At 68.1% G+C, this 18,195-nt stretch overlaps 4 protein-coding genes and 1 long non-coding RNA gene across 6 annotated transcripts; 2 read left to right on the top strand and 3 right to left on the bottom strand.

Annotated features, from left to right (window-relative positions):
• Positions 1-606: 606 nt before the first annotated feature.
• Positions 607-2,430, bottom strand: STPG3 (sperm-tail PG-rich repeat containing 3). Its single transcript, XM_058302783.1, has 5 exons — positions 2,126-2,430; positions 1,653-1,786; positions 1,405-1,493; positions 951-1,248; positions 607-825 (listed from the first exon to the last, which is right to left on the bottom strand). The coding sequence occupies exons 1-5, from the start codon at positions 2,230-2,232 to the stop codon at positions 692-694; spliced, it is 762 nt and encodes a 253-aa protein (XP_058158766.1). The 5' UTR covers positions 2,233-2,430; the 3' UTR covers positions 607-691.
• On the top strand, positions 2,367-6,778 carry CIMIP2A (ciliary microtubule inner protein 2A). 2 transcript variants are annotated; one of them, XM_058302782.1, is made up of 7 exons: positions 2,367-3,209; positions 4,983-5,197; positions 5,317-5,570; positions 5,647-5,773; positions 5,922-6,016; positions 6,178-6,295; positions 6,569-6,778. In XM_058302782.1, the coding sequence occupies exons 2-7, from the start codon at positions 5,101-5,103 to the stop codon at positions 6,655-6,657; spliced, it is 780 nt and encodes a 259-aa protein (XP_058158765.1). In that variant the 5' UTR covers positions 2,367-3,209; positions 4,983-5,100; the 3' UTR covers positions 6,658-6,778. The 2 variants fall into 2 exon arrangements, with proteins under 2 accessions (XP_058158765.1, XP_004481081.2); XM_004481024.4 differs by lacking the exon at positions 2,367-3,209 and adding an exon at positions 4,034-4,110.
• On the bottom strand, positions 6,650-9,050 carry TUBB4B (tubulin beta 4B class IVb). The gene is made up of 4 exons (XM_004481020.5): positions 8,916-9,050; positions 8,508-8,616; positions 8,309-8,419; positions 6,650-7,870 (listed from the first exon to the last, which is right to left on the bottom strand). The coding sequence occupies exons 1-4, from the start codon at positions 8,970-8,972 to the stop codon at positions 6,810-6,812; spliced, it is 1,338 nt and encodes a 445-aa protein (XP_004481077.1). The 5' UTR covers positions 8,973-9,050; the 3' UTR covers positions 6,650-6,809.
• A 364-nt stretch (positions 9,051-9,414) lies between these two features.
• On the top strand, positions 9,415-13,823 carry LOC139439533 (uncharacterized). Its single transcript, XR_011649534.1, has 2 exons — positions 9,415-9,845; positions 10,067-13,823. It is a non-coding gene; the product is annotated as an uncharacterized lncRNA (long non-coding RNA).
• On the bottom strand, positions 12,566-18,120 carry SLC34A3 (solute carrier family 34 member 3). The gene is given in 15 exon segments (XM_058302781.2): positions 12,566-12,695; positions 12,697-13,095; positions 14,367-14,491; positions 14,579-14,695; positions 14,767-14,934; positions 15,001-15,085; positions 15,173-15,262; positions 15,355-15,550; positions 15,885-15,996; positions 16,067-16,210; positions 16,287-16,415; positions 16,791-16,880; positions 17,222-17,337; positions 17,473-17,597; positions 17,962-18,120. Coding segments are annotated over 15 exon segments (2,106 nt in total). The 5' UTR covers positions 18,106-18,120; the 3' UTR covers positions 12,566-12,629.
• Positions 18,121-18,195: the final 75 nt, after the last annotated feature.

Raw genomic sequence — 18,195 nt, 5'->3', positions numbered from 1 at the left:
AGTGGCTTGTGAGGCTGCTGTGGAGCAGAGGCTGGGGACAGGGCCGGGCCTGAACAGGCAGGACCACACCAGCCAGCCCTGCCCAACCCTGGGCCTCTCCGGGCCTCCAGGCCCAGGCCTGGGGGTCACAGGCCCAACCCAGATAAGGTGGGCTTCTGAGTCCTCCACAGCCACTGGGCAGCTGGCTCCAGATCAAAACGGCAGCTCAGGGAGTCTCGCCCCCACCTCCACTCCAATGATCAGTTGCTCGGCCCAGGAGCAGCCTGACTCTCGGGTATACTGGTGGCCGAACGGGTCCCCTGGGTGGCATGGCTAAGTGAGAGTGGTCCCACATGGCCCACAGGGGCCCCACCCTGTCTGAGGGACAGGGAGCTCAGGCCAGTCCCTGGCTGCCACCCCCACCTACCCTAGAGAGCATCAAACAGCAGGCTAGAAGCCCTGGACCAGGGACAGTGGCCAGGGCACACGACAAAGAGTCCAAAAGGACCAGCAGCATCTCTGTATGGCAAGGGGGCAGGCAGGTGGGGCTCAGGTTGGCTCTCCTTGTCCATGCCCATGGGAGGGTCAGCCATCCAGGTACCCAGAGGCCACAAGGCCAGGCTGGGGCCGAGTTCCAGACAGAGGCCTGGGATGGCCACCCAGAGCCCAGGGTTGCTTGCGGTCACAGGTGGGGCTGGCCACGCAGCAGAGTCTAGAGCGTGCTGAAGGGACCTGTGTCGTGGCGCTTGGGCCTGCGGACGCCCTGGATGACCACACCCGGGACCGAGGGGAAGCGGGAGTTGAAGCAGTCTTCCACATGGTAGGCGGCTGGGCCCGGCCCGCAGGCTGCAGAGAGAGGAGGCTGGGAGCGCTGGCCAGCACCGGTTCCCACCCCGGGCTCCTGGGCCTTGTCAGGCCCCGCCGGCCACCCCCGCCTCCAGGACCCCCAACCAGGGCCCCGGGCTCCTTACAGGAGCTGATCCAGGTGGTGAAGGCCGGCGAGCGGCTCACGGAGAAGGCCAGCGAGCACGGGCCCTGCAGGCGGCACCCGGGCCGGACGTCGTAGGTGGTGGGGCTGGGGCGCTTCTCGCCTCGGGGTGGCGGCGGCGGCTGCAGGGTGGGCCGGGCGTGGAGCCATGGTCCCCCTGCCCGGGGCGGCCCCGGGTGGCCCCGGCCTTCAGGCTTCTTGGAGGCCCGGCGGCAGCCTGCGAAGCTGAAGGCTGGGAAGGCGGGACGACTGCGGGGCTGGTAGTCGGCGGGCGACGGCCACTGCGGAGGAGACGGCCACTGCGGACACCCCCCCCCACTCCCCCATACCCTCTGGAGACCCGCCCTCCCCGCCTCCGCCCCGCAGAGCCACCGCCTCAGCCCTGCCCCTTCCCCCGCGGACCCACCTGTGCCCCCCCTGCTGCCCCGCCCACCCACCTTTCGCTCACGGTTGAAGTCGGTTTTCTGCGTGAAGGGGTCTTGGCTCTGGAACCACAGGGTCTGCCAGGCCCTGCGGCCGCCGCCCTCTGCGCAGGGGAGTGGGGGCGGCGCTTGAGGGGGCGGTCTCGCAGCCGGCGGGCTGTGGGGCAGGGTGGGAGACGGCCCGCGCTCCCAGGACACCCAGGGCGCAAGCGGGTGGCCTCCCGGACCAGGGTGTGGGCTGACGCGGGGCCCCGGGGACACACCGCGAGCCTTGGGTTTGCAGCCGATGCTGAACCGGGGGTGCGGGGAGGCCTCGCGCGCAGATGCGTCGGGCACCGCGTAGGTTGTGGGGCCTGGGCTCTCCAGGTCAGTCAGGAGGGGGGGCGCCGCTCCAGCTCTGGCCACAGGAAGCAAGCGCTGGGGCTGGGACTTCTCAGGGGACCCTGCCTGCCCCCTGGCCATGTCCCCAAGACCCTCACTCACGCGGCTCCCTCAGGCTCCCCGTGCGGGCGGACAGGGGCTCTGGGGGAGTACCCACTGGCACTTGAGGCCAGCTGGGACCTCCCGGGCCCCTAGGGGCCACACCTTGGCCCAGGCTGACCCGGACTCCAGGTCCAACAATAGCACAGCAGCCTTGGGCCTGCAAGGAAGATGGGCAGCCACCATCCACCCTAGCCCACCGGGTGCCCCCAGCCCAGGCTGCCATCTGGGCCCACCGCCCACTCTCCGACGTTACTGGGTGGGTGCTGGCGCCTTCTGCCGCAGGGGGCCTCGGGCCCAGTGTTGGCCTCCATTGATGTAAAAGCTGGCCAGAAACTTGACGGCCTTCTGGTCGAAGTTCATGGCCTGCGTCTCCCGCTCCACCCCGCAGCGCCTCGGGGCTCTGTGACCTCACTGTGGGGGAGAGCCCCTCTGTCGCCAGGGGCTCCCCAGGGAAGGAGCGTTGTCCCGCTCTGCCCAGTGCTGCCCAGGCTGGAGGGAAGAAAGCAGTCAGTGCAGCCTCAAGCCGCAGGGGCCTCTCCCCCCCACGGGGCCACTGGGAGCCTCGTGGGGTGGGGGGCCTAGCCTGTCCACACGACCCCTGGCCCAGCCTCCTTTAGTCTTCATCCCCCTCCCCTTTTTTGTCCCAACCCCTTCCCCTCTCCTGGACTCTGGGATCCCCGGGGCCCGGGTGCCCTCCAGAAGGGTGTCTGGGAGACTGGGAAGGGTCTCCCAGCAGAGGGCGGAAGAGGGCACAGGCCCCGCGGGGATCTGCCTGCCCTGCAGGGGCCCCAGGCATGTGGTGGTGTTGGAAGGAGGCACGGGGCAGGGTGAAGGGTTCCAGAAAGCTCCCTGGCCAGAGTCCCAGCCGTAGGAAAGTAAAGCTGGGGCTGGAGGGGCTGGGTGGAGGATACAGGCCAGCAGGGGGCACAGATGGACGGGGCCACCCAGGCCCAGCCCAGTGAGTGCCCAGGTCCCTGTGGATGCGGCCTTGGAGCCAGCAGCGCGGCCCTGCCCTGCCCTTGGCCCCGAATCCTCCCAGGCTGGCCGGGTCAGGACGTCTTATCCCCCAGGCCCTCCCCGCCACGACTGGGTCTCTTATCCCAGGCCCCACCCAGCTGGCCCTGGCCTGCCGGGCATCATGGAGCATTCCAGACGAGTGGGCAGCAGTGCTCCAGGAAACGAGCGTGGCTAGGGCAGCGGGCCCACGCATGGTCCTCGAGGCCCTCCCCAGACTCCCGGCTTTCTTCAAGAGCATGAGATGACGGCTGCCAAGTCCTCCTTGCACAACGCTCCCTGGGACAGATCCTACCAGTGGAAGCGGGGGTCGAGGGAGGCAGGTATTTTATGGACTTGATCTGTGTCACCAAACTGCTTTCCAGGAAAGGTTCTCACAGCATCTGCCAGTGACAAGGGTGGAGCATGCTCTTGTTCAAGTATATCAGCATCTGCTGGACGAACAAGGCCAGCCTTATGTCCATACGCTTAGTGACCCTAGTTTTTCCCTTTAGATTCCACATTTTATATGCATTTTTCTATTGGGGTGTTGACTTTTCATATTTTTGTTTCAGGGCTTTTGGTGGTATTGTGTCTGTCATGGTATTTTTTTTCGGTTTGTGGTTTGCCTTTTGATTGTTCATGCTATTTTTTTAACATGAACTTGCATCCACTAATCTTTTTGTGATTTATTCCTTTGCTTTTGTGGTTAAAGTCCTTCTTGTACCCCCAAAAAAATAAAAAAAAAAAAGAATAAAACCCAGCCAGGATTTGCATAGAATGGAGAACAGACCCCGCTCCAGGCCCTGGGGCCAGAGTCCTGGGCGTGTAAATCCCAGGTTGCAGGAGGGGCACCGGGTGAAGGGCTGGGCAGGTGGGCCCTGAGCCTCACTTGGGGGCTGCCTTTCAGCCGCCTCTGGCCTCCTGGGCATGGCAAGGGTCCAGCCAAATGCTTGTTTGCTAAGCCGAGCTGTGGTCCCTCCAGGCCCACCTGGCTCTGGCCCACGAGCCTGCCACCTGTCTGGGCCTCGGCCTCCCACCTAGCTAGGGATTGGGTGGAGTGAGTGGGCCAGGTGGCGCCCACAATGCCGGCACCTTCACAATGGTTGCCAGGCAATGGGGACAGGGTGGGGGGTGGGGGGCAGACACACAAGGGGCCTGGACCTGGGGCAGGCAGAGCTGCGGCACGATGACAGCTACCCAGAAACACAACCTCTTCACGCCAGAGCCTCACTACATCCCTGGGTAAGAGCCCAGCGGGGCTGCGGCGACTCCAGGGCTGCACTCCAGGGTAGGCCTCAGGCTGGGGGCTGAGGAGCTGCAGCCCTCCCTGCCGGCTACTGGCCCCAGGGCGCTGCACAGCTGGCGAGGCTGGTCACCTAACACTGCGCCGGCCAGAGTGTGTCACGCTGAGCGGCTCCCAGAGACACGGCTGATGGCGTAAACGCTGTGAGCCGTGGGGCGGCCCTGCGCAAACAGCCTCCTAGGGGCGGCGCGTGCGTGCGTGCAGGTGCCCGCACGGAGCCCTCTGCAGACTGTGCGTGAACCTGGATGCACACACGCAAAAAGCTCGTGCAAGGAACAAAGCCTAGCGATGACGGCCACTTCTGGGGAAGAAGGTGGGACGGGGCTGCCGGGGGTCCCTGGCCCTCATTTACCTCGAGGAAATCATTACTCCCCCCTCCTTGCAGGGCAAACCCTGACCACCCCTTCTGCTGCCAGGCCGCCCTCTAGAAGGCCTGTGCCCGCTGTGCTGACGCCGCTGCCTGCTGCTTGGTTTAAACGACCCTCCCTTTGGAGCTCAGCTCCACTTTCCCCTCCTGACAGAACCCCCCTCACCAGCCCACCATGTGCTGGTCTGATATAGTTGGCTGGATGCCAGCCCCACCTTCGGGTGGGGTGGGACCACCTCCCTCTGCCTGGGACCTGTCTTCAGGCTGGCCCCCGCCTGCCTATCAGGGCCTGTTGCTGGAATGAGGACGTGGGAAAGCAGGTGGATACCTGTGGGGTCAGACTCAGCCAAACTGGCCAGTTACACTGCAAGCCCCAGCCCGGTGAGGCGAGGCCGGCTCCTCGCACAGGCCCTCCGCCCAGCCCCACTCCTTCTCTCGCCACAGCTATGCTGGCTTCTACCCGCAGCTGCGCTACCAGGTGGGCAACACATACGGGCGCACCACGGCGCAGCTGCTCACGGACCCCAGCGTGCGCAAGAGCCCCTGCTCCGTGCTCTCCCCCATGACCCGGCCCAAGTTCTCAGAGGACTTCAGCCGGCCCCAGCTGCCCCCGGCTCCCTGCCGCGACCTGACCCAGCCCTACATCCCACACTACACGGGTGAGCCACCCACCCTGCCCCGGCCCTGACCCGCCGACGCGGCTCACCAGCTGCCCTGGGTGAACCCCCCCCCCAGGCCCTGCCCCGCCCCCAGCTCACCGACTGCCCTGTCTGCGCAGGTTTCAGGCCGCACAAGAACTTCGAGATCCTGGGCCGGTTCCCACCCCAGGAGGCAGATGCCCAGGGGCTGCCGGGGGCAGAGTGCACGGCCAGGCGGGTCCTGGCGCCCACAGGCTTCATGCCCTACGCTCCCTACGCACCGTGCCCGCCAGGCAGGAAAGGGGGCTTCGGACACCCGGGCCTGCGGCTGGCGTGCGGGGAGGAGTGCTGGAAAGGCCCCAGCCCGGGCCCCGAGGACCCGGGGCAGTACCAGGTAACTGAGAGAGGTGGGAACCGAGCCCGCCCTGGCCCGGCCCAGGCCTGGGAGCGACTTGCTGCACTGCTTGCAGCTGTACCACTGCAGGAGGGACGAGGCCCCACCCCTGCCGCAAGGCCGGGAAACGCTGGATGTGGGCAGGCTCCAGAGGCTGCCCCAGCTGGACCACCCTGACCTGATCCAACGCAAGGCCATCTCAGGTGGGCGTGGGCGTGGGGGTGCAGCCCTGCCCACTCCTGTAGTGGCCCTGAGAGACAGCAGCCAAGGCTTGGGAAGGACAGGAGCCAACACCAACAGCTTCCGGGTGCCCCTGACGGAGTGGGGGTCCTCATGGCTCCCTCTCTCCAGGCTACGCTGGCTTTGTCCCCCGCTTGGCCTGGGTCATGGGGATGAATTACCGCGACGGGGTCACACAGGCCATGGACGAGTTTGATAAACGCCAGGTACAAGCCCAAACCCGGGCAGGGGCAGGGGCAGCCCAGAGGCCAGACTGTCCTGCTCAAGAGCGGGGAGCACTGGCCACCTCAGGCAGGCAGCCCCACCCCAGCCTGGACCTGTGGGCCGGGGGCATCGGCAGCCCCTCAGTGCCTGCCTGTTCCCTCAGTTCCTGTTCAGAAACCCCGTCTGCGCCCTGGGCGAGAGGCTGCCGCAGACACACTGGCCCAGCAGCACCATCTACCGCAGCCAGGGCCTCGTCCCCTTCTACATGGGCTTCATCCCGTGTGAGTAGGGCCCCCAGCCCCGCTTCTCCCCGGGTCGACTGCCTGAGGCATGGCCTCTGGCTCTCCAGGGCCCCGGGCCCCACCCCAGGGAAGATGCCCACCAGGACTGCTGGCTCAGGGCCCACTGGTACTGGTGGTGGGGGGCGACAGGCTGGTAGCCTCGCTGATGGGCCCATCCTGGGGAGCTGGAAGCAGGCCCTCCATCACGGCCTCCATCACGGCCTGGGCCCGAGCGGTGGCAGAGCCCCAGCCCGCAGCCTTGCTCTCCTGCAGCCATGCAAGACAGCTACGCGCTAACATTTGGCAACGGCACGCGGAAAGCCTATCAGGACGAAGCGGCGAGGCGAAGCCACACACTATGAAAATGCTTTAATGGTGGAGTCTGTACAGCACGTGACGAGGGAGACAGCGAGCGCGCGGCACAGGGAGGCGGGGGGGGGGACGAGAGGACAGGTGGTGAGGGAATAAAGAGTTCACACCGCTTCCAGGCTCTGCCGGCTTCCAGGCGGCGGCCCTAGGCCACCTCCTCCTCCGCCTCCTCCTCGAACTCGCCCTCCTCCTCAGCCGTGGCGTCCTGGTACTGCTGGTACTCGGACACCAGGTCGTTCATGTTGCTCTCCGCCTCGGTGAACTCCATCTCGTCCATGCCCTCGCCTGTGTACCAGTGCAGGAAGGCCTTGCGCCGGAACATGGCCGTGAACTGCTCCGAGATGCGCTTGAACAGCTCCTGGATGGCCGTGCTATTGCCGATGAAGGTGGCGGACATCTTGAGGCCGCGCGGCGGGATGTCACAAACAGCCGTCTTGACGTTGTTGGGGATCCACTCCACGAAGTAGCTGCTGTTCTTGTTCTGCACGTTCAGCATCTGCTCATCCACCTCCTTCATGGACATACGGCCGCGGAAGACGGCAGCCACCGTCAGGTAGCGGCCGTGGCGGGGGTCACAGGCTGCCATCATGTTCTTGGCATCAAACATCTGCTGGGTGAGCTCGGGCACGGTCAGCGCCCGGTACTGCTGGCTGCCCCGGCTGGTCAGGGGGGCAAAGCCGGGCATGAAGAAGTGCAGGCGGGGGAAGGGCACCATGTTCACGGCCAGCTTGCGCAGGTCGGCGTTGAGCTGGCCGGGGAAGCGCAGGCAGGTGGTGACACCACTCATGGTGGCCGACACAAGGTGGTTGAGGTCCCCATAGGTGGGCGTGGTCAGCTTGAGGGTGCGGAAGCAGATGTCGTAGAGGGCCTCGTTGTCGATGCAGTAGGTCTCGTCCGTGTTCTCCACCAGCTGGTGCACGGACAGCGTGGCGTTGTAGGGCTCCACCACCGTGTCCGACACCTTGGGCGAAGGCACCACGCTGAACGTGTTCATGATACGGTCGGGGTACTCCTCGCGGATCTTGCTGATGAGCAGCGTGCCCATCCCAGACCCCGTCCCCCCACCCAGGGAGTGGGTCAGCTGGAAGCCCTGCAGGCAGTCACAGCTCTCCGCCTCCTTCCGCACCACGTCCAACACCGAGTCCACCAGCTCTGCGCCTTCTGTGTAGTGCCCCTTGGCCCAGTTATTCCCGGCCCCGCTCTGACCTGCAAGAAAAGATCAGAGCCAATCACTCCTGGGCCAGGCATGTGGCCACCCTCAGTCACCCCAGCTGTGCCAAACAAGCCAGAGCAACCACGCTAGTTGAGACATAACTCATCCACAGGTAGAACGTGCTGCCCCCAAGCTAAAAGCGGAAGACTGCCTGGTTTTGGTGGGGAGAGGGGAGAGGAGACCAGCCAGGAAAAGACCACCTCCTGCATGGGCCACCAGTGCCAGTTCCCAGGGCAGGCCTCCCACGGAGATCAGCTCTGCAGCTGCCTCCAGACAGACAGCTAGAGCTGACTCTCCCCAAAGTCACCTGAGGACAGAAAACTGAGCAGCCCAGCGGGGTGCAAGGTGTCAGCCGGTTAGGGGACAGGGTGGCTTGCACAAGGCTCTGAGGGGCAGGGGTGACCTTGGGGCAGCCTCCCGGGACTCCTCACCGAACACGAAGTTGTCAGGCCGGAAGATCTGCCCAAAGGGGCCGGAGCGCACGGAGTCCATGGTGCCTGGCTCCAGGTCCACCAGCACGGCGCGGGGCACGTACTTGCCACCTGGGGGCGGCAAGGAGAGCGTCAGCGGGGGAGGGGCCCTGCGGCCGCAGGCGGGGGAGGGGAGGGCGCGCAGGAACATGGGTCCTACCCGTGGCCTCGTTGTAATACACATTGATCCGCTCCAGCTGCAGGTCGCTGTCCCCGTGGTACGTGCCCGTGGGGTCGATGCCGTGCTCGTCGCTGATCACCTCCCAGAACTGCGGGGACGCGGGCGGGCCGGAGGGCGTAGGGCTGAGTCACACCGCCGGTGCGCGGGAGGGCCCCGCCCCGGACGGGCGGCCCGGCCCTGCCCCCACGGCCGCCGCCGCTCCCCGCCTGTCCACGGCTCCCTCCGGTCACCGCCGGGCCCCCAGGGCCGCCCCGCGCCCCGCCGCCCGGCCCGGGACCGCAATGCGGGGACGCCGCCCGCCCGGCCTGCTGCCGCCATCTTTCCCGCCCGGCCCCGCCCGGCCGCCCGCGATGCCGCCGGGGGCCCTCCCGGGGCCGGGCCGCCCACCTTGGCGCCGATCTGGTTGCCGCACTGCCCGGCCTGCAGGTGCACGATCTCCCTCATGGCGGCGGCGGCGCGGTCGAGAGGACGGAGACTGAAGTTAAGAGCGGGCGCGCAGTCTGCTACAACCGACGCTCGCCAAGCCCTTATATAACGGCGGGACCCGCCCCCGCCGGGCGCCTATTGGTCTGCCAGAACGAGGCTGGCAAGAGTCCCTCTTTGAATTGGCTGCAATTCCATCCATCTAGAACCCTAAGGCCCGCCTTCCCAGCGCCGTTCGCTCGTTATTGGCCAGCCGCGGCTTCTGCTCTCCCTATCAAAATGCTCCCCTTCGCCCTGCAGTGCTCTACCCATTGGGCGTTTCAAATGATTGATTTGTGCTCTGATTGGTGGATCCCGGGGAGTACGCCGACAGGCTGGCGCCATTGGCTGAGCCAGGCAAGCGTCCTGGTAACCGCCGCAATGCAGCGGGCGCGGGCTCGGGGCGCGCGCGCGGGCTCGAGCGCGGCTCGGGTTTCCGGCAGCGGGAGGAGGGGACGGGGTTCGGGAGGGGGCGGGCGCCGGGCCCGGGAACGCGAGAGGGCGGCTGCGGGGACCCGCACGGGCCTGGAGCTGGCGGGAGGGGCGCGGGGCCAGCGCGGGGTCAGCGCGGGGCCAGCCCGGGGGCTGAAGGCAGGTGCAGAGGGGCGGTGGCTTCCCCGCGCGCCCCGCTCCCCTCTCCCGCACCCCGCCCGCTCCCCGGCTGCTCGCGGCGCGCGGCGGCCTGGCAGAGGGGCCGCTCCCGGAAGCGCGTGGGACGCGCGGTGCCGCGCGACTGTGTTTGTGGAGACGCGCTGGCCCGGCGCCCGTCGCCTTGGAGCCGCCGGCCCAGGGGCGCACAGGCTGCCTGGAGACCCGGGCGGGCGGAGACCTCCCCCGGCGCGCCCGGGCCGACAGGTGCTCTTGTCCTTTCCTGCTTTATGACTTGGCTTGTACTTGAAAAAGGGCGATAATACAATGGCGGTTAAATTACACGGGGTCGTACCCATAATCGGCGGCCTGGACAGCAGTGTTTTTCCCTTACGTGTTTAAAAAGTCAACCGCACAGCTGGACCTGCCTTGGTGGCCAGCTTGTCCTCTCCTGATTCTGGTTTTGCTCCCATCTCTGTCTCCTCCAGGGTGTTGGGGCAGCACCTGCCGGGTGATTTCTCTCTCCCTGTCAAGCACAGTGCTAGCGGCTCTCACCGACCTAACCTGTTCCTGTGAATAAATCACACGGGACAAGTCGCAACTGGCCTAGGGACAGAGCTTGCCACTGCCTTGAGAGGGGTCTGCGGCTGCGCTGGCAGGCTCTCAGCTGGTGCTTGCAGCATGCCCTGGAGGGTGAGTCAGCATGTCAGCATGCCGGCTGGGAAGGAGTGCCAGCATGCGCCTCGGCTTGACTAACCTGCGTTGGGCCTTGTCCCGTGGACGGCATGTGGGGTGGACTCTGGGGTCCTCGTGGCCCCAGGGCCTCCCTTGAGTTGCCTAGAGGCCCTGCAACATAGCTTAGCGGCCCCAGCGGAGCTTAGCAGGCCTCGGGAAATTGCAGGGAGTCGGCACACAAGGGCGAGTGGGAGAAAGCAGCTCAGACCCGTGCCCTGGGGCAGCAGGGGTTTGATCCTTGCGTCCTCTTGCCCCACCCCAACCCGGCTGTGGACCCAAGAACACCACAGCGGAAAGAGCCTCTGCTTCCTGCGACGACTCCGCAGGGCTGGGAGGTTTGTCACCCCCACTTTGCAAGTAAGAAAATGTGGGCGTCACCTGCCCAGCACCCTCCACGGCACAGGGCTGCTGGCTGCTGTGGGGGCTGGTGGAGAATGGGCCTTTAGGTCCCCACCCTCGGCCCGTCTGGAGGGCCATCCTGGGGCAGAGATGGCCGGCAGTCCTGGGATCCCGGCCAGGAGGCACCCTGGACCTGCCGCCCACTGGCAGCGGCTGGAAGAGCCCACAAGGAGGGCTCTGTTTACCGGCAGCCACTGTCCCAGCGGGAGGGTGCCTTACCTCCAGGGCAGGGGCAGCTGCAGACACCGCTCGCGACCTTAAAGGACCCAGCGGCAAGGTTTTGTGGGTGGCCTCACCTGCCCTGGAAAGAGAGGCCCATGAGGGCCTCACTGCCTCTGCAGGGCCGGAAGGGGAGCTCCTCCCCCCCCCCTCAGTCTCCAGGGGCTTAGCCAGGTGCAGCCCCTCCTCAGGGGATACCAGAGGCTACCACAAGGCTGCGTCAGCAGGAGGGTCCCCAGACCAGAGAGCGGGGGCCTTTGACGTAGCCAGAGCCCACGGTGAAGCCCCTGCAGCTCCCTGAGCAGACAGCACCTCCCTGGGGGGGGGGCAGGGTGAGCCCCAGGCGCTGAGGCCCTTTCAAGGGATGGGGGAGGATGGGGGAACAGGGGAACATTAGAGGGCTGAAGGGGCCTGAGAGGGCCTGGTGGACACGGGGGTACAGGGCTGGGGGACATGGGGACCTAAGGGGCCTGGGGAACATGGGGGGAAGAGGCTGGGGGGCATGGGGGAGACTCAGGCACCCTTGGAGAGCTGAGGAAGTAGAAAGTGGGGGTCCTGAGGCTCAACCAGGGCCCCCCCCAGCAGCGCCCTTTCCTGGCCCCTAGCCATGGCGGGTGGGCCCCACAGGAACAGCCTCAAAGGGGCATTGGAGCCCACCACCCGCTGGGGACACGCTGTAATTCACCAGAGCTCCCTTTCCGGGGGCACTGGGGAGGAGGGAGGCCCAGGTGTCGCCTTACCTGCGGTGAAAAGAGTGGCGGGCTCTGGGCTTCCCCCGCCCTCCCCGCGGGCGCCTTCCGCTCCCGGGCGCGTGCGCCCGGGGCAGCTTGGCCGCCTGTCGGGGCCTGCAGTCCTCAGAGGAGTGCTTCAGGCCCGGGTGGCTTCAGGGCCTGGGGTCTGGCTACCGGCAGCCCGGAGCTCAGGGGACAGGACTGGCTGCCCAGCAGGTTTGGGGGAGACTGGTACAGGGATCTTGCACCACCACTCGCCCGCGGCAGCCCCTGGCCCCCAGCTGGGGGTGGGCTCCCTGGGGCCTGCCCAGGGGGAGGCTTTCAGAGAGGAGACAAGCAAACCCCGGGCCCGCCTTGGGGACACCCCCTTCCTTAGGACCCTCCAGCAGGCCCAGTCCCGCAGGCCCCTGGCTGACCCCCACACCTGGCGGCCTGCCCAGCTGGGTGACGTCCTGCAAGCTGGTGCCAGTGGGGGCGGCTCGCGCCAAGGGGGCTTCCTTGTACCTCCCCTGCATCCTTGAGGCATGGGGGGGTCTTGGGAGGAGGACGGGGGGGGGGGGCAGGCATGCGTTGGAGAAATGGGTAGAGGTGGTGTGGGGGGGCGGACAGGGTGGGCGTGGGTCCCCATCGCCTTCCCTGGAAGTCGGAGCCTCCGGTCGGGGTCCCTGGCGCCCCTCCCGCGTCCTGACCCGCCCGTGCGGGAAGTCCCCCAGTCCAGACCAGCCATTCCCAGGGCGGAGGAGGGAAACGTCACCGCCCTTTGTTCCGCCCCTGCAGGGGCTGCCTAGTTCCCACACTGCGCCCCCGAGCATCCACTAGGGGGCAGCACCCGCACGCCCCACCGCCAAAGGACCCCCAAGCCCGGGAGGGGGGCAGGGCGAGAGAAGACAACGGGCACGGGGCCACCTGGGCCACACCTTTATTTGCCAAGAAGGGAAACGGGCAGAGCTGTGCTGCCCCCGCTGCCTCACAAGGGCTGGGAGGCCAGGACCTCGGGGTTCTCGTAGCAGTGGGTCTCCTTGGTGGCGGGGGGGAGCGGGGCTGCAGGCTCCACCGGGGCAGCAGCGGCTCACCAGGCGGTCCCAGGGCTCCAGCGAGCGCAGCCAGCGCGGGAGCCACGTCCAGGAGCGCAGGCCGCGGGGCAGCCAGGCCGGCCGGCACCGCTGCAGCACGTTGACCAGGGCCACCAGCAGCGCCAGCCCCGCCAGGGGGCCCCCGACCGCGGCCAGCGCCGCGCCGCCCGCCAGGGAGAGCCCGAAGGCTGCCAGGGGCAGCAGCAGGAAGCTGAGCAGAAGGTAGGCGACGGCCACCCAGCGGAAGCGGGCGGTCAGGTCCCCGAAGCGCTTGGCCAGCGGGATGGGCAGCCGCAGGGCGGGCACCACGTACCACAGCAGGATGCCGGCCAGGTTGAAGAAGAAGTGGATGAGGGCCACCTGGGCGGCGGGGAGGGCGCCGGGGTCAGGCGCCGGGCTCCCAGGCCGCCTTCCGGCCCACGCCCCTTGGGAGAAGGGGCCCTGTGTCCCCAGCGTATTTGGCGAGGGCACATCCCGTGCGCCAGCCCACGCCTCGGGGGTGCAGGAGCCCCGCCTGGCCCCTGGTGCGGTCGTTCGTCTGCGGCTGCTACAACGGACGCCTCTGCCGTGACTGCCGGGCTGGCTCGGCTCCGCCTGCACCTCACACCTGGAGAGCACGCCCGCCCCAGCACCTTCTCCTTCTCAGTCCCTGGGTCAGCTTTGCCACTCCAGCCCCCGGCTCTGGCCACCCCAAAGGCCAGCGCTGACCTCGAGGGGACACAGCCAAGGCATAGAGTGAGGGTGGGGTCCTTCAACAGACGTTGGGGAGGAGCTGCCAGGGAGGAGAGAGGAAGGAAGGAGGGAGGAGGGAGAAGGAAAGAGGGAGGAGGGAGAAGCTGCCAGGGAGGAGAGAGCAGGGAGGAGGAAAGAGGGAGGAGGAAGGAGCTACCAGGGAGGAGGGAGGAAAGAGAAAGAAAGAAGGAAAGAGGGAGAAGGGAGGAGCTGCCAGGGAGGAGAGAGGAAGGAAGGAGGGAGGAGGGAGAAGCTGCCAGGGAGGAGAGAGCAGGGAGGAGGAAAGAGGGAGGAGGAAGGAGCTACCAGAGAGGAGGGAGGAAAGAGAAAGAAAGGAGGAAAGAGGGAGAAGGGAGGAGCTGCCAGGGAGGAGAGAGGAGGAAGAAGGGAGGAGGGAGGAGGAAAGAGGGAGGAGGGAGAAGCTGCCAGGGAGGAGAGAGGAGGGAGGAGGGAGGAGGAAAGAGAGAGGAGATAAAAGGGAGGAGGGAGAAGCTGCCAAGGAGGAAGAAGGAAAGAGGGAGGAGGGAGGAAAGAAGGAGGAAGGAAGAACTGCCAAGGAGGAGGAAGGAGGAAAGAGAGAAGAGCTACCAGGGAGGAGGGAGGAGCTGCCAGGGAGGGAGGAGCTGCCATGGAGGGGGGAGGCAGGAGGGTCTGGAAGGAGGAGGCAGTCTCAGGCCACATGCTGGACATTGGGGTGGGCGAGGGCCATAGGTTGGGGGAAGGCAGAGCGGGGACCGAGGGTCTGTGTGAGATGCCTGAAGTTCTGCAGGGGTCCAAGCGGGCAGCCAAGTGACCTCGGGCAGGCCGTGGGCCTCCTGTCCACGGCGATGGGCCAAGGGCAAGCCCTGGGGCTGGGGTCAGCAGTGGGGAGGAGCTGGGGCCCGGGGCCCGGGCGGTACCTGGACGGCGCTGAGCAGCATGTCCGAGGGGCTGGCCAGGGCGGCCAGCAGGGCCGTCGTGGTGGTGCCAATATTAGATCCCAGGAAGAGGGGGTACGCCCGCTCCATGCTGATCACGCCAACCCCTGGGGAAGCCGGGGTCACCGCAGGGCCCACCCGAGCCCCCCCACCGCCGTGGCGCCCGCAGCAGAGACACACCCGCCAGCGCTCACCCATCAGCGGCACGACGGCGGCCGTGAAGACGCTGCTGCTCTGGACCATGAAGGTGAGGCCAAGGCCCACTGCGATGGCCAGGTAGCCGCTGAGCCAGCCGAACGGGAAGGGGAGGTCTGGGGGGATCAGCGGGGTCAGCGCCGGCCCAGCGGCCGGCCCCGCCCCGCCCCGCCCTGCCCCGGCGCACCGGCGTGGACCACGCTCCTGATGGCGCGCGCCATGCGCCCGCGCAGCACCGAGGCCAGCAGCTTGACGACGAGCACCAGGCAGGCGCAGAGCACGAGCAGGGCGGCGGCCAGCAGGATGAGGCCAGCGGCCAGGTCGCTGAGCTCCGTGCCCGCGAGCACATGGCGGCCTGCGGCGGAGGGGCGCGTGAGCGGGGCGGGGGCGCGGGGCAGGGCGCGGGCGGGCGGGGCCTCACAGGGCTGCGGGTCCTCGGGGGCCGTGCCGTTCCTCTCCGGGCAGGGGCTAGGTGCGCCTCGGCACGCGCTGCTGTCTGCCTGGGTCTGGGGAGGCAGGGCCAGCTCAGGACGGGCTCCGAGGGCCCAGAGCCGGCCGGGGGCTGGGGGCAGCGGGCACGCAGAGCGCCTTACCGTGTTCCTGCGGGCGCCGCACCATCGCTTGATGAGGCTGCCGGCGGTGGCGTTGCCCGTGGCACCTCCCGTGAGCACACGAGCGTCCAGCTGCAGAGCAGAGAGCAGGGCAGGACTCTTGGGGCGCAGTGACCCCAGGGTGCCGCCGGCCCTCTGCACCCCATCCCCCCAGGAGGCCTCACCTGCACGATGAGGTGCGTCAGTGGCTGTGTCAGCACCTTGAGGATGTCAGGCGCCCGCCCCCCAGGCTGCAGGTGGGCGGCGCCCAGGGCCAGTGTGCTGAGCCTCTCCAGCAGGCCCGCCGCACTCTCCAGCGGCAGCAGGATCAGCACCGTGAGCCAGTTGAAGAAGCCGTGCATGGCAGAGCCGCCGAACGCCCTGCAGCACGGAGCCGCTGCTCAGGGGCCTGGCACGTGGCCGCGGCCCCACCACGGCCCCCACCACAGCTCCAGCCACGGCCTGGGCCACAGCCCCGGCCCCCGCCATGGCCCCTGCCACGGCCCCAGTCCTGGTCCCAGCCCCGCCATGGCGCTGGCCACAGCCCCGGCACCCGGTCCCCGACTCCCACAGTCCCGGCCACAGCCCCCGCCATGACCCTGGCCACAGCCCTGGCCCTGGCCCACACCACGGCCCCACCATGGCCCCAGCACCCAGCCTTAGCCCCCACCACAGCCCCGGCCCCTACCACAGCCCCCGCCACACCCCCATGCACCTCCGAAACTCATCGCGGCCCCCAGACTGTGCCATTGAGACCAAGGTGCTGGTGATGGACGTGCCCACGTTGACGCCCATGATGACGGGCACGGCTGCCTGGACGGTCAGCACTGTGGGGGGGCCATGTCAGCCGCGCGCGCACCGTGCCCTCCCCACCGCCCCGGGCCGGGGGACACTCACGCTTGGAGGCCACCATGCTGACCACGATGGACGAGGACGTGCTGGAGCTCTGCACGAGGACGGTGACCAGCACGCCTATGACCAGCCCGGCCACGGGGCTGGACAGCACCACGTGGTCCTTGAGGACGTCTCCAGCTAACCTGCCTGTGCCGGCAGAGAGGCGTGTTGGGGCTGCCCCGGGCTGCCCCCCCCAGCCCCCCACCCCACCCTCAGCACCCACTGCCCAGCAGCTGGAAGGCAGAGCCGAGGACGTCCAGGGAGCAGATGAAGAGGTAGAGGCTGCCCAGGAGGCCGCAGGCCTTGAGGAAGCCCAGTGCCACGCGGCGCGCCCTGCCGGATGTGCCGAGACCTGAGGACACAGGACAGGGCTGGCCTCAGCCCGCACCCCTTCCCCCGTGGCAGCACCCTCTCCCAGGCCCCCCCTCTGCCCCCCAGGCAGGGCCTGGCCCCCCGTACTCCCAGGACAAGGCCCAGGCATACCCCCTGCCTCCCAGGAAGGTGCCCCATTCCTTTGTTCAGTGGCAGAGAACGCAACCCCGCGGCCTTCCCAGAAGTCTCCTGGGCAGGGTTGCGGAGCAGGGGCAGGTGCCCGGCTGCTCTCGGACGCATGGCAGGGCAGGCTGGGGGCCAGGAGTGCCAGGGGCAGCCCACGTCCCCCGAGGCTGGTCTCCAGGGGGCCTGCCCCCCTGCCCAGCTCCCTTCCCCTGGGCACCCCCGGGCTTACCTGTCCAGGGCTGGCCAGGGTCCTTGAGCTGTGGGAGGGCCCAGCGGTCTGTGCCCCCCTCCTCCGGGGCTGTTGTGGAACCAGAGGTTCCTGCAGGGGTCCCAGTCAGCTAAGGCTGTTCCCAGGAGCCCCAGGTGGAGGCAGGAGGAGCAGGGGAGGAGCCCCCAGCTTGTCTGGGCAGATGGGGGGCTGTGACCCCAAGTAAGCCCTCCTGGAAGCAGGCTGGGCCCCTCCCCTCCTTGCCCGGTGTTGCTGTCGGGGTAGCAATGTGGGGTACAGGCCTGGGGTCCCCCTTCCTTGCCCAGTGCGTGCTGGGGGTCAAGCTGGGGTGGCTGGGCCGGGGGGGAGTGGGCAGGGGGGCGGGCTGAGGCCCGGCGCAGGGGGAGTGGGCAGGGGGGCGGGCTGAGGCCCGGCGCAGGGGCTCCTGCTACCTGCGGTCCCCGGTCTCCCATCCGGAGGGCTGAGCGCGTCCAGGGCCGGCAGGGGGACCTGGCCCCCCGCGCTGGAACGTGGCATGGATTTGGGGCAGGGCAGACCCATGTCCAGTCTGCTGGGGAAAGGGTGGGTCAGAGCGCTGCCCACCCCCCGCCAAGTAGGTCTCACTCTGGGCCTCAACCGCTGCCCCCTCCCGCTGGCCTTGGTGACCCCCCTTCCTCCATCCTTGGGGGGGGGCTACAGTGACCTCAGGTGGCGGCCAGGCGAGCCCAGTCCATTCCGGGGACAGAGTCGGAGGGGGCCCTGGCTCCCGGCTCCTCGCTGGTCCTGGCTGGCCGCGGGCCTGGCAGTGGCTGAGGTCACGGTGTGGACCTAAGGTGCCGGGAGCTGGGCACTCGGGGCTCTCTCCTACGGGTGTCGTTGGGGACACCGTGGACGGTGCCCGCTTAGGCTTTGGCACTTGATAGCGAGTGGTGACGTCTCTGCTGGGTAAGGGCCACCCCCGGGTGGATGGGGGCAGGGGGCAGGGGCCAGGGCCCCTGCCCCACCTCGAGGTTCCCTCCCCCAAGCCTGTCTTCCCGGCTCGGCCAGGGACCCCCGTCCCCCGCCTTCCTGCAGGGCGCTCTTGTCCTCAGCCCCTGGGGGCTCGCTGGGGACCTGAGCCCTGAAGCTGGCAGTGACTCTGGCTGGACCCTCAGCGGCCCCCGGCCCCCGAGCCCGGCCCCGAAGCTCCTACCTGCGGAGGAAGCAGCAACAGGTGGGAGCAGCTGCAGGTCAAAGATCTGCTGGTGCCCACATGACGCACCGCGTACTCGGCCGCATTAATGTTTATCCAGGAGCGCGGCCCGAGGCCCCCTGGCCCCCGTCCAGCTTCAGCCATCACCTGGGCCAGGAGCCCCGGGCCGACCCCAGCCCTGGGGCACGAGTGCAGCTCAGGGCCCAGGCACCTCGCGGGTGCCCACGTGGCCCC

The sequence above is a fragment of the Dasypus novemcinctus genome, chromosome 8 (genome assembly GCF_030445035.2).
Source record: "Dasypus novemcinctus isolate mDasNov1 chromosome 8, mDasNov1.1.hap2, whole genome shotgun sequence".
NCBI lineage: Eukaryota > Metazoa > Chordata > Mammalia > Cingulata > Dasypodidae > Dasypus > Dasypus novemcinctus.
This window is presented reverse-complemented; position numbering and strand designations above follow the sequence as displayed.

Bases quoted from the DNA above. Each gene is read 5' to 3' on its own strand.
- STPG3 (XM_058302783.1), bottom strand. From the start codon at position 2,232: ATGAACTTCGACCAGAAGGCCGTCAAGTTTCTGGCCAGCTTTTACATC. The intron at 1,787-2,125 runs GTAACGTCGGAG...TCCTGTGGCCAG, and splicing joins AAGGCGCCAGCACCCACCCA to AGCTGGAGCGGCGCCCCCCC. The intron at 1,494-1,652 runs GTGTGTCCCCGG...TCCCCTGCGCAG, and splicing joins CTGCAAACCCAAGGCTCGCG to AGGGCGGCGGCCGCAGGGCC.
- CIMIP2A (XM_004481024.4), top strand. From the start codon at position 4,055: ATGACAGCTACCCAGAAACACAACCTCTTCACGCCAGAGCCTCACTAC. The intron at 4,111-4,982 runs GTAAGAGCCCAG...CTCTCGCCACAG, and splicing joins GAGCCTCACTACATCCCTGG to CTATGCTGGCTTCTACCCGC. The intron at 5,571-5,646 runs GTAACTGAGAGA...CACTGCTTGCAG, and splicing joins AGGACCCGGGGCAGTACCAG to CTGTACCACTGCAGGAGGGA.
- TUBB4B (XM_004481020.5), bottom strand. From the start codon at position 8,972: ATGAGGGAGATCGTGCACCTGCAGGCCGGGCAGTGCGGCAACCAGATC. The intron at 8,617-8,915 runs GTGGGCGGCCCG...GCGTCCCCGCAG, and splicing joins GCAACCAGATCGGCGCCAAG to TTCTGGGAGGTGATCAGCGA. The intron at 7,871-8,308 runs GTGAGGAGTCCC...CTTTTCTTGCAG, and splicing joins GCCTGACAACTTCGTGTTCG to GTCAGAGCGGGGCCGGGAAT.